General features: G+C 34.0%; 3 protein-coding genes across 6 annotated transcripts in view; 2 read left to right on the forward strand and 1 right to left on the reverse strand.

Annotated features, from left to right (window-relative positions):
- Positions 1-238: 238 nt before the first annotated feature.
- LOC144438089 (mesencephalic astrocyte-derived neurotrophic factor homolog) lies at positions 239-6,986 on the forward strand. The gene is made up of 4 exons (XM_078127121.1): positions 239-514; positions 2,092-2,216; positions 4,034-4,175; positions 5,065-6,986. Exons 1-4 carry the CDS (start codon positions 418-420, stop codon positions 5,229-5,231), a joined length of 531 nt encoding a protein of 176 aa, XP_077983247.1. The 5' UTR covers positions 239-417; the 3' UTR covers positions 5,232-6,986.
- Positions 6,987-8,878: 1,892 nt separating this feature from the next.
- Positions 8,879-9,679, reverse strand: LOC144443320 (UPF0739 protein C1orf74 homolog). The gene has a single exon (XM_078132775.1). It carries the CDS (start codon positions 9,677-9,679, stop codon positions 8,879-8,881), a length of 801 nt encoding a protein of 266 aa, XP_077988901.1.
- A 301-nt stretch (positions 9,680-9,980) lies between these two features.
- The window catches only part of LOC144437842 (uncharacterized), a 59,688-nt gene continuing 55,921 nt past the window's right edge, over positions 9,981-13,747 (forward strand). For all 4 annotated transcript variants that reach the window (XM_078126873.1, XM_078126881.1, XM_078126888.1 and 1 more), the window contains exons 1-5: positions 9,981-10,056; positions 11,092-11,715; positions 12,158-12,246; positions 12,816-12,988; positions 13,375-13,668. In XM_078126873.1, the coding sequence (XP_077982999.1) occupies positions 11,140-11,715; positions 12,158-12,246; positions 12,816-12,988; positions 13,375-13,668 (1,132 nt within the window). In that variant the 5' untranslated portion in view covers positions 9,981-10,056; positions 11,092-11,139. The remainder of the gene's footprint in view (positions 10,057-11,091; positions 11,716-12,157; positions 12,247-12,815; positions 12,989-13,374; positions 13,669-13,747) is intronic.

The following is a 13,747-nucleotide window of genomic DNA, read 5'->3' on the forward strand; positions in this document are numbered from 1 at the left end:
AGAGAGTGGGAGAGAGAGATATGTTATTTTCTCCTATGTCACTGAAATGTACTCATCTTCATACCTTAGCTAGTAAAAGAAAATTGTTTGTATATTGTTCGTTTTGTAGATGACAACTTACACCGGGACTTCCACTTGCGAAATGCCTTCATGAAACGTGTAAACTACAGCGCCACCATTCGCCTACCTACTCGTGTCATGTGATTGATGCTTATCCAATCATCTTTGGCCAGCTGTACATTCAGACACTAGCAAAACTTCATTGATTCGAAGTACACGTTGACATAAAATTACTCTCACCACCAGAACACACTGCGGACCATAACATCAAAAAAAGCCGGACCTGGACAGTTTCATATTATTCGATCATTGCGAGCAAATCATTTTTCATTTAAGACGTAAAGAGATTTGTTCAAAATGAATATAAGGACTTTTCTTAGTTCAATCGCAGTCTTGCTCATTTGTGTTGTATTTCTACCGACAGAAGCTAAATTGAAGGAAGGGGACTGTGAAGGTATGTGAATATTCCTAAATATACCGATATTTAGAAAAACCGTTGTCATTTTATACCATCTAAGTTTAACATTAATTTAGTCTTTAAAGTGTCGTTTCGCTTACGAACGTCGATCGCACGATGAAACCATTTACCGGTATCTGACTTCCGGTTTGTTGGTGTTACTAGTACTACAGAGTCATACTACAATACAGCGGCTAGCTCCACGAGGAAATGTTACGTATGGCTGTCAATAGTGCACCAACGTATATCATGTTTTTACGTCATTTATGTCTTTTGTATTGACGTTTAAATGTTTTCAACTTTGGCCTCATATTATTGCTCCTGTCTAGCCCTGGAAATACAAAACTGACATCAGTACTGTTGACAGAACCCATCAATTATCCATTCCTTTTTTACTGCTGCACTATTCATTTTTCAGGGTTTTTTATTTTTGTTTTTTTTAGATTCCTTATTTTCAGCAGTTTATTATTTTACTGCATTATAAATTATTCTGATCACCTGTGTATTAATGTTCCTTCTGTTGCCATGGTGTATATTTACACAGTACAAGATATTAAAGAATGAATAACCATATCTGTCATAATTTTATTATTCATAAAAACAAGTTATACATTCATTATAGATTTGGCAATCATGAAATACCAATTGAAAGTATTATATTACAAAACACATACCAAATTATCAAATTTTAACTTTTCATGAATATTAATTGTCACAATAAGTGGTGAAAATATTAATGTTTGCAATATAGTTGTCTCACTTCACCTATTTAAGAGAGAATTTCAACATCTGTCAACCCATACACAAGCACTTCACTGTGCTGAATGGCTGAAGAATTATCACCCAAACAGATGGAACTAGGTGTATAGCCATTCAGTGTTGGTATCAAACTATTCAATTTCTATTTGATTGAAGTAGCCTACATCAGTGAACTTTCAAAATGACAATGTGAATGAGAATGGCAATATTTTCCATATGTTCTGTCAAAGAAGAATTGAATCTTGCCATAATTACAAAATAAATGCATGATGTACACCAACAGCTGGGTTCACAGTATTCAAATGATATGCATAGATACCAAATGATACTTGAATTTACAAATTATAACGAGAGCCTGGTCAGATCATAAAAAAGCAAAAGTTAAACAATGCCTTAACATATTGAAATATAAAACCCCAAATAACAGAAAGTCAGGTAAAATTGGCATAGTTACCCATGTAGAGTGTATCATGATTTTGTAAGTGGACCCCGGTAAATGATTGGGTAACCCAGATACATAGTCTGTAAGGTACGTCGTGATAGAGCTCCCCCCCCCCCCACACACACACACATACATCGGTTTACCCCTTTCATAGATAGACATAGCAGGTTAGTGAGGGTGGAGTGACACAACATATCTTACAGTCTATAACCCAGGTAGATTTTACAAATACACCTACCCTTAGAAAAAACACTGACTAACATAATAGTACCCATCTGGTGTTTTCTTTCAAAAATTACATTAACTGATATTCTTGCTTTAAGTTAATATTTGTGTGTTGATGTCAATATGTTTGTTTTTATTTCCTCCACAGTTTGTATAAAAGTGATCAAAGAATTTGACAAAAAGATAACAGATGATGTTAGAAAAAGTCAAGACAAGACTGAAGCTGAATTTAGAAAATTTTGTAAAACTGCGAAGACCAAGGAAAATAGATTTGTAAGTACCAGCTTTGTGTACTTTGTTTGTCTTTCTATGTATAACTACGTTAACTGGAAATATAATCCTAGTCACTAGTAGTTAATATTTACTCTGGTAGATACCAATAAATAAGACCATGAAATTAATAAAAAGGGTAAAAGAATATTAAAATCAAGTAGACCTGATATCAGACCAGGCTATGTACCACTTGGTTAGTCATATATAAGTGACATGTTGAATCTAAACCAGGATTCTGTTGGGGGGGGGGGGGGGGGGGGTGTCAGAGTTTGTTTTTATCAATCTTTTCCAATCCTCGTAAACCGAAGCCTCTTTATGGCACTGTTCAAGACACACTGTCAAAAAGGGGTATCATAAGCTCTATCTGGTTTGTGAGAATGCCATTTCCACCAGAGTAACTTGTTTGTGTGTGTCAGTTTGTATTTGTTGTTTCTTTCAACTTTCAAGGCAACCTAACTGTTCATTGATAATTAGTATAATGACATGAAATGAAATGAAATGAAATGAAATGAAATGAAATGAAATGAAATGAAATGAAATGAAATGAAATGAAATGAAATGAAATGAAATGAAATGAAAGAGTCAAATGTTGACATTATTTATGTAATGTTTGGCCTTTTAAATCCAAAAGTATTATAATGTAGAATGTACAAAGGAATTTGCTTAAATGTCTGAATAATGAAGTGTGAAATGGTTCTAACTAGTTGACTGACTGATACAAGAGGAAATTGAGGAGAAATGGATAGAAAAGTAAATACATATATGTATGAGTGTTATCTAAGTAAGGTTGATGTATTACCATATCACACATAGTTTACTTGAAATGTTAAAATCAATTTGAAATACCTTCGTCGGAACTATGTACAGTCCATAATACAACAATCTTAGCCTGTGTCTTGTTTTCAACATTTTGAGTCACATGTTGGCATGGTGTTTTAAAAGTAGATTATGATTATTTTCTGGATACTAATAGGGTATATTGATTTCACCGATGAAATCCGGTGTTGTTAATTATTTTTGATGTTCTAATCATGCATTTTTTAGATTTTAATAATATTGCCATATGGTGCTAGTAAATTATTTCTATACCATATGTCCAATGAATGAGTTATCCCTACTATTTGTAGTATTGGTAGTAAATCCGTGTAAGCTAATCATTAAATAGACACCCCCACCCTTGCTGTCTTGCCAAAATATGTTCAAATTGAAAATCATTTGCCAGCTGAAACTTATATCCAGAAGTCTGAACCATACCATTTCTTCCTATTTGAAAAAAGAAATTGTTCAGGCCTAGCTTGGGCCTTTCCTAATCACAGTCAGCTATTTTTTGTTTGGTAAAAATTTTGTTGGGTAAAAAGTTCCAACAGGGACACTCTTTAGAACAATGTAAGTCAGTGTAGTTATTTTAAGTTAGATATTATTTCCCAATATTTTTATTCATTTAGCCCAAGGAAATATAAGTGACCTAAGGGGCCTTGCCACTATGAGTTGCCAGACAATTAGTGTCAAAGCCATAGATCATGTGTATTTTTCGACTTAGAATTAAGAAAAATAGAGGTGATTTGGAATGTTTGACTCGTATTTTGGTCATCACAGAACCATGACATAGACACAGGTTGTCATGACATAGAATAACCAGGATATATAATCCATATTTTTTGTTCGAAGGCAATAATTTGGCTTGTGCATTGTATGATAAGTTGTATGAGTGTATCTTCATCTTTGTCATCTTCTAAAAAGCAACTGAGAATCCGATAAAATAAATGTGTAGTTGAAAGTACTTACACATTCATGTTGTGTACATTTTCAACCCACAGTGTTACTATGTTGGAGGAACAAGTGATGCTGCAACAAGTATTCTAGGTGAAATCAGTAAACCTTTGAAAAACCATCTACCTGCTGAAAAGATTTGTGAAAAACTCAAGAAGCAAGATAGTCAAATTTGTGAATTGAAATATGGTAAGTCATTTTTTATTAAATGGAAGATTTTAGCAATTCAGTATTAACCTAACACAGATACTGTATAGTGATTGAGCACATCACACATGCACCTTTTTGCACAGACTTGATGCTATTCTGACTTGTGCTCCGGGGAAAGAAGAAAGGTCTAGCGACCATATAAACAGCTATTTTGTGAATGTGTTATAATTCACTAGTAATTTTCTTTATAATTTTGCTTTCTTTGGGTCTCATGATTTTTTGTGTGGTGTGTTCATTGATTGGCATCTACTTAGAAAAACAAATTGGGCCATGTGTAGAACAGTGGCCATTAGTGGTTGAAGAGAAAAATATGTTTATGGTTAGGGAGTCTGATTTTGAACCTCCATAACCAACTTCTATGTAGCCACAACTCCCTAACTTGGATACCAGTATATAGCTATTGTACATGGTTCTACATTCTTGCCAGCAAAATACTTTAAAGGCCCAACAAAAATATGATGGTTTAGGCAAAAAAAAAAGAATTGTTTCTGGTCAGCTTGCACATCACTTAAATACCCTCACATCTGTCTTTTTGTTGTTGTTGTTGTTGTTGTTGTCCACCCCTTGCAGTCTGCAGATCCGTGGGGATACACAAAAATAATTCTCCCTACTTCAGTGAAGACAATTGCAGAACCAATCATGAACAAGCAAATGACATCTGCCCCACATACACACATACTCTAAAGTATTGAATAATAAGAACAGTAACTGTCATAAATAGTAGACTGAGTGACAGGTTTGTTGAGAATTAAAAAAAAATTCTGTGTTGTCCTGACCAGAAATTCTTTTTGGCCTTATTTTATTAAGTGTCTTCTCAAGTGTATCATTAATTTTTACAAGAACTATTTTCTCACTTTGCTTTCCACAGAAAAACAAATCGATCTAAACACAGTAGATCTGAAGAAGTTGAGAGTGAAAGAACTAAAGAAGATCTTGAATGACTGGGATGAAGATTGCAAAGGATGTTTGGAAAAAACAGATTTTATCAAGAGAATTGAAGAACTCAAACCAAAATATCAACGCAATGAACTTTGAGAATCTTCTAAATTTGCAATAAAGTGGTTTGTTCCCAGACATCTATACGTTGGTGATTCACATTTCGATACCTGTTGATTCAAGGTTTTACTCTTCTGAGAGGTGCTGTTTTTTTGTGTCGTTCTCAAAATCCACTTTGACCCAAGGAACCTTGATAGTTTCTCAATAAAAACATCACCACTTGTAGAATGTCATAATTTGAAGCCAGTTGTTTTGCATGACTTGGAGTGAAACCAAAATCAAGCGGGTGTTCATACAGTTACTTATATCTGATATCAAATTATTTTATTTTGAATTAGTGTATGACTACACATTAAAATGTTAACATTTGTTCAACTGTAGGCAATTACATTCTCAAACTGTTAGGTTTGGGGCCATGATACTTTTTCATAAAGATGAACAGTGATTTCACTTTTCTTTTCTTTTCCATTTTACTTTTAAAAAGACATTATGTAGTGAAGTTTCAACCTGTTGATTTAAAAAAAAAGGTTTTTATTTAAACATAACCGTAATTCAACATGGTGCAGAGTCTACAAATGTAAACAGAGAATGGGAATTATTTTTGTAAAGCCAATAACTCCAAAATGAAGCCCAAATCAATATCGTGTGTGTTGGGGGGGGGGGGGGGTGTCTAGGTGCATTTTCGTTACATCAATGATGTAGTATTTACTATAGAATATGAGTCAGAATTAGACCTTTCCCCTACTACCTAATGTAGTAACATGAATTTGAACCATTCACCCATTTCACTACTGTTCTAAAGATCATATACTAACTCACCTTTACCAACGGCTACATTGTCTTAGGTGAATTTTTTCCCAAGTGTGTGTAGATCATAGATAAACTGGTTTGCTTCAACTCAATAGTTTGCTTTATCAACTCTACATCTTGACAGCTGGACCCAAATTTGAACCAGAAAGTTTACTATTATGTTCTATATGGATACATATAGGACTGCTTTTTGTTTCTCACACATTTTGATTTACTTTGAACATTTTTCTAGTATAATGACTGTACTACCACTATCTTACTTATTGCCTTCTCAAAATTTTGATTTTAATATTTCATAAAGAATTACATGTATGATGCAAGAATGATTTTTTTTTATTTGTGAGTAGAAATTTTCATTTGTATACATGTATAATGTTTACTGTGATCAAATATTTCATTTTGTGTGATACAAAAATCAAAATTTAAGAATAAATACTGGTTGTGATGATTGTAATGATTGTAAGATATAAAATCCGATATGAAAGATATGAAAATTGTCCTGTGGGTACTTTAAATTGCCAAAAATATCAAATGTGCAAATCCCCACAAATCATTGGAGAATGAATTGATTAGAGAAATATTGTGTAGGCAACTACATGTAATCTGTCAGTCTTTTAGTATCCATCATTCATTTCAGTACATTGTTCCTTTTTCTAACAACACATTTGGTACAAAAAGTGCATTATTTTATATTCAACATAGCTCCTTTCTTATGTTTCTCTATTTCATAGTCCATTCAGAATTCAGAAGTCTTGAGTTTTGACTTCAGTGACAATTTTTTACTATTTATGTACTTGTTAGGAAAAATGTTCACGTCTTGTTCTTCTTTTACAAGATGATTTCTGACTGTTAAATACTGAGCAAAGTTTGTAGAACCTTCCCAATCGGCACAAAAAGTGGACCTAGCAGTATTTTGTATTTTTGTTTGTTTGACACATTATTTATTTTCTTTGTAGAATAAATGATGAAAACACATTGATCAAATTACTTGTAAATCGCTTGATTCACATACACCTTTGCACCTTTGTTGGGGTGCCCTCACCTGTCAACCTACCCCTCTCAAATGAAGAGACGACTGATGTGGGCTATACAGCATGGTGTAATCTTGCAGGCTACACTGAATGTACAATACAATAAATTCCAGTCAGTTTATGTTTTTGGATTTGTTATTTCATATCAATTATTTTTACACAAATCCTTAAAAATTTAAAACATATTTATATATTTTCAATATGTTTCAATAGATGCACTTGGATAAGTGAATCAAAATCACAGAACCCTGTGAAACTTGAGTGACACATAAATCACTGATTATCAGGGTATATGCATAAGTGTTGATGTTGTTCTCTGTTGTACAATGTACTTTTCACAAGTACAGCACAAAACACAAGCACAAGTGCAAATACCCACTCCAGCACTCACATGTCATAGGGTTCCGTTGCCAGTACATGTAGTTATCTAAAAATAGCAAAGTGTATAATACTAGAACTGAGCATTCATGTGATTATGTGTGCAATGTATCCAGTATAGTGCAATACCAAGTGCATATGCATGCATCGATGCAAGTAATCATTGGTAGGTACATACATGTATTAGTGAATTTTACTGGATGCAAGCAACTGGAATTTGTTCATACTTCAAAAAGTATGCTTTCCATTAAGTGGAAACTTTCACATCACCCCAATGTTGGTGTTAGCTTGATCAAAAATAAAACAATAATATTTTAAATGTTGTGTTGATGTTCTTCATTATTATCAAGTCCAGGCACACGGCATCATGTTTACATGTACACTACACTACAAATCCTCTCCTAGAAATCAGTGCCATGTATCTTTATTCACGTCTGACAACACAAAGAGTGTCATGACCACAATAGGACTGGGTCTTGATAACTGAATGTGAGGTATTCAACATCTTATTCTGTATTACATTTCTGAAAAGGATTCCTATAGGACCTGCAACCCATCTGAAATCCTAAATGTTACTAATTTTCAGAGAACATCAGGTCAAAGGGTCTGTATCTAGATAAATATAAATAAAATCTGCCAGAGGATCTTTGGCTCAGGTTCCAGTCTTCTGACTCAAATTTGGACAATGTACATTCCTTTACAAGCTGTTCTTTCATAAAATTTCTGGGAAAAAATTCTTAAATTTGTATCCCTTACAAAACCTGCTAGATCACATTTTACACCATTCAGGCCATGCCACTTCTCTTCAAGATTTTGTTCTCCTTTATGTTCGCTGGTGATTCAGCCAATAACATGTCACATACAGAACCTGACAGGTTAATACAATCTGTCCGAGCTTGGAATTAAAAGCAACAATCTTTTGCTGAGAAGGCATTTCCCCATTGTCAAATTGTATGTGCTTACCTTTCTACAAATTTGGGTAATGCTTTATTCAAATATCACATCACACCTACTTGTCATTCTGCTGTTTTTTATACAGTATTTTCACCTACTTCTGAATACTGATATGCTTTATGATCCTGACTCAAAATAATATTACCATAGATAATGATTATCCAAGTGTTGCACTATATGAGATCATGAAAATACACTTGAATGTCTTCCCATATATGCCTGTGCTTGACATCACTGAAATTTTGACAATAATATATTTTTATTAATATCTTTATTGGTATTATTTTATGTGTCACCAAACAATTGCATCCATGAGCAATGTGGCACAGATAAAACATAATGTGTTCAAAAACCACACTGAATCATGTGCCATGACTACATGTTTGAGCATAATGACAACAGTGTATGTATGCCTCTGTTTGTGTTATTTTCATTATTACACTGACCAGTCTTTCATCATAGAGTTGTTCAAAAATTAAACAAATATGTTGTACGGTCTACTTCTTGTAAATATCAAAGTATTACAGAAGGCAAACAAACATTCAACTTGCCACACTCGAAATTGTTGAATATTGCACTTGATGTCACTTTACATTTGATATCTGAATACCAGACATTGATAGAGTCATGGAATGATTCCTCTAAATCAGCTGGTACACTGAATGAAATGATTTCTTTGCCTTCATTGTTGTCCGGTCTAATAAATATTTTGTGAACTGACAAGGGAACCATGCTTAGGCAATTTGATGGTGTGTCATCGTCAACACCATACCAGTACACAACAGGGTATCCAAGTAAAATACCAAATATTGAAGGAATGTTCCAACCTTCAGTTGGTTGTAATGTGTAGGCTACATTTTGATGTGCGCCCTCTTTACTCAAAGCAATTTGAATATCGCTCTGTTCATCAAGGGCTGTCAACACTTCGTTTACATGTCGTAAAACTACCTGGTGACAGTCTTGGGAAGCAATCTTTGGTTGGCACAGACTTCCCGATACATCAACTAGAAAACAGCTACTATTTTTGGCGACATTATTCAGATGGTTCCGTAAAGTTTTAGGATTGTAAATAAACACATCGCCATGCAGAGAAAGGCTTCTCAGCGTGTCTGTCGCCTTCGAACAACTCAAAAACATCTGCATACGTTCCGCATCAACCATGGCATAGTCAAATAGAAAACTGGGCTTGATTTCTTCCTGGACTGCTAACACATTGCTCAGTATTTCCAAAACCTTCGTTCGGCATGGCTTCGGTAAATATTTCTGGATATTTTGTTTCCATTCTGAGATTTTGATTTCGCCGGGCGCCGCCATATTTTACCCATAATGCCTCAAACACTCTCCCTAGCATAAGACATAATTTCGAATTCTCCAAAATATTATTAATCTATCTGTCCTCTGCTTTCCCTACGTCATTTTTTGTTTCACATATCTTTAAATAATCTGCTTAATAGAATATCCGATATCCTCAGAAATTCCACCAAAAGATATCAAACGTTTTCAAACGTTTAATAATAGCGTGTAATAGTCTGAGAAAGGTGCCGTACTGTTTTTCTTAAGGTAATAAGGAGGTCCATAGTTACCCGTGACGTCATAAGGAAGCTACTCGGGAGCTAGGTGAAGTACGTTGTCTTTTCATACGAATCTTTGCGAGTAAGCAGCATGGTACCACAATAATACAGCAATATTAGGTAAGCTTCGTGCATCTTTATAACCCACAGTCACAAACCAACATAAACTTGCCTTGTGTGACCAAGAAGAGTAAGATTTTAGCCTCGAAAACTTTTATACTCTAATTACGGCACTGATTGGAAACTGCATTCTTCATGTTTACAAATACAGCAATACGATTGAATAAGATTGGTGACGTCAACTCTTCTTCTGACAATAGTTGTTAGTGAGTGAAGTAAAACGGCGACAGATCAAAATGCAATGCGATAAATCAATATACATATAGGTTGTTCTCACAAAAAATCTCACTTCGAGGGAAAGAATCAACAGGTACATGTTTTGTATTTTTAATAAATGACTCAGATACCCGGCTAGTCTAAAGTTGTTATAAATAATCGGCCATATTAAAATGATAGTTTATCTTTGGCACAATATGGGTCATTGTCCCTAGTATAAATACAGTACATTTCATTCACTGGCATAAAAAATTCCTTATAGTGCCTATTGTAAGTAAATCAAAGTAAAAATGTGTTTGTACTCAAACATTATTCAATAAATTTACAAGTGGTTATTATTCATCTTTGACTTTAAAGGCATGAAGCAAAAATACTTTTTCAGTATAGCTATTAAATAAAAAATAGAAAGGCTACCGTAGTACACCCCTGACGATGCTGACATCAGTGAATATTTGGAATTCACTTCCAAGAAATGTTTTGACTTTATAATTAGAAATTTTCATTACTATATTATCTGAAGTTACATTGTCAAAAGCTTTGTTGTAAGAGAGGCGTTCCTTCTCTACATCAACCTGAGAGTGCAAAAGTGGTTGCCAGTCTTGAAACTTGATTGTCAAAAAATCCTCTGATAATTATTGTAAATTTGGGTAATATGGAGAATTGATGTTATTTGTGAGGATACATTGCCTTTTTAGTTTGGGTCTGATCCGGGTCAAGGACACTGATAAGGAAAAAAGGACCTTATGTACCTGTATGTTCTAAAAAAAATTTTTAAGAATACCATGATTCCTAAAAAATTTTTTCTTGTTTAAAATATAGGCACAACTTTGTAGCTGAATCCGTCCAGCCACCTGAATCCGTCCAGCCATGGTTTTGACAGAGGGAGATGGTAGCTTCCCTTTGAGAGAAGAAGAACTTGATGCCATTTATTGCATCCTTGATCCAAAATACCAGGGTTACATCACCACCCAACAACTTTCAGATTTCCATCAAGCAATTCACTTTTCACCCATCAACAATGACCAAGTCGATGCAGCAGTGGAACAGGTGTGTGGTAGCAACTCTGCTGGCCGATGCAGCAGGGAACACTTCCTTCCTGTTCTACTTGAAATGGACCGACGCAAAAGTTTAGAACAAAAATTGTGGTGGGATTTCAAGGCATTGGATAAAACTGGAACTGATACAATTTCTGTGAAGGATGCTCTGTTTCTCTTCAAAGCCACCCATGAGGATAAATTTTCCATGCATGCTTGGCAGAAGTTTATGGAGTCAAGAAATTTTTCCAATGATGCAATATCATTTCACGAAGTGAGAATGTGGCTGTGTGCTATTCCGGAGGAACAGCCAAGCAATGAAACTGAATTTACAGAAGAAAGTGAAAAACTTGAGACAGAGAAGATCAATCATGACTTGAAGCATTTTAAACATTTCAAAACCTTGCAGGTAAATTTGTACAGTTACTTTACTGAGACTGTTTTTATGAAATGAGTACTGGAGTTTCAAAAAAATTTAAATTATTTAACACTAATCTAGATAAAGATTAAAGTGAATTACACAAGAAATGCAGGTTTCAATTTAAAAAGCTACAAATGCACGAAATAATTTCAGAGGTAGATATCTTCACAAAATGTTAACATGTATTTAAAACCATCATTTTGGAATTCAAGAACTGATTTCTATAAATTTCATTCATAATTATTTGTAGTTCTTGAAAAGTGGAAACAACAGGAGTTCTAGATAATTTGGGAAAAAAGCAGGAGTTGTAGAAAACATAGATGGGACAAAAACATTTTCCTGAGGTTTGTTACATGTTGTATATCATTAGAATTCCATCATTTATATTTCACCAACTTTCAGTATTTAAATTTTCAATTCTATAATTCAGGGAGATGACAGAACAACTGCTGAAGAGGAAAGAGAATTGGAAGAATATGAAGATAGATTTAAAAGAGGAGCCAAAAGGAAACTTAACAGGTTTGTTAATCCTGTTTTTCCCAACTTGTGGTTTTCTATGTACCCCCCTTTCTAGGAAGTTAACAAGACAATGAAGACTCGTTTGTTACTATACTATTTCACACAGAGACTCATGTTTAGTTATGCCAAAACAAGCTTACATGTACAATTTACATAGTTCAAACCAGAGAGTGATATCCAAACTAAAACTTTCATAAATATAGTTTATTGGTATTGTTATTTCTATAGAAAGTACAGTTCAAAATAGAAATCTTGATAAAAGCCACTGCTTTGAATAGGAAAGATATCAAAAGATCATTGTGAACAATATCTAAATTACACATAAATGTACAGTGTTGAATTTAATAGTTTCAAATTCAAATATAGCCCTTTTCAAAATATGAAATATATGTAATTTTTCACTGTGATGTAAGCTAGTGGAGTTGAACAAAATTGACCCAAAAAAGCACACATTTGATATGTTTTGTTTTACAGTGCTAACTTTGAGAAGCTAAATGAAACTATTCAACAATGTAATCTGCTTTGATCCATCCTAAAACAGAAATAAATGTTGTGTATATTAAATTCAGGTGGGAACAAAGAGGTGTTGAAGCACTGCTGTATGATGATGGCAAAGATTACTATGATGAACTGAACAAAGCACGTGACAGGGTAGGGGTCAATGACCTTTTGTATGCCCTTGATATCAAATATGATATCCTGAGAGAAAAACTGTTTTGGGAAGTAATCAGAAAGAGTATTGGTAAGTATGGAAAGAATATATACAATTTTATGATCATTTACTTATTTGTTATTGATTTCTTCAGTCAGAAATTGAATGATTTAATTATGCAGAAATATGCATGGAGATCTTTATAGAAAATGAATGTCCATGGTGATGATAGTGTTGTAGCATTCCTTACACTATGTTGATGGCTATCACAGTATCAGGGTAACATCATTACAATGGATGAAATATGTTTGATCAATGATATATGAGGATGTAGTAGTGTCGATGTGTAGTATCGTTCAGGACAAATGAAATTAGATCAGATAACTTTGGAAGTATAAAACTTTTTTGATGGATGGAACTTACACTATTTTGATATTGATGGCAATATTAAATTTCACTGTTTTTCTCACTCTCAGGTGAAACTGTTTGGTCAACCATGTCAGAGAGTGAGCAACAAGAAATCCTGTTACAGCTACAGATGAAAGAAAAGAGATACCGCAAAAGCAACAAAATTGAGAAAGTCAACGAGTTACCAGAAGCAGGACAAGTGTATGAGCAGCGTTTGGTTGCTGCAATGGGAGATCTGGCTCACTTACATGAAAACCGACAAATTGAAGATGAAAATAAAAGGAGTCAGTTATTATCAGATGGTAAAACTGATGATGAAATTAATGAAATGTTTAGAGAAGGTTATCTGGAATTACTTAAAGGTGAGTTTTGTTGAGGTAGGGTTTGCATACAGCTAATAGAAAAGTCTGCACAACAATATGTCAGTGTAGCAGATCATCA

Source organism: Glandiceps talaboti, chromosome 1 (genome assembly GCF_964340395.1).
Source record: "Glandiceps talaboti chromosome 1, keGlaTala1.1, whole genome shotgun sequence".
In the NCBI taxonomy this organism is placed as follows: Eukaryota; Metazoa; Hemichordata; class Enteropneusta; family Spengelidae; genus Glandiceps; species Glandiceps talaboti.

Bases quoted from the DNA above. Each gene is read 5' to 3' on its own strand.
- LOC144438089 (XM_078127121.1), top strand. From the start codon at position 418: ATGAATATAAGGACTTTTCTTAGTTCAATCGCAGTCTTGCTCATTTGT. The intron at 2,217-4,033 runs GTAAGTACCAGC...TTCAACCCACAG, and splicing joins AGACCAAGGAAAATAGATTT to TGTTACTATGTTGGAGGAAC. The intron at 4,176-5,064 runs GTAAGTCATTTT...TGCTTTCCACAG, and splicing joins AATTTGTGAATTGAAATATG to AAAAACAAATCGATCTAAAC.
- LOC144443320 (XM_078132775.1), bottom strand. From the start codon at position 9,679: ATGGCGGCGCCCGGCGAAATCAAAATCTCAGAATGGAAACAAAATATC.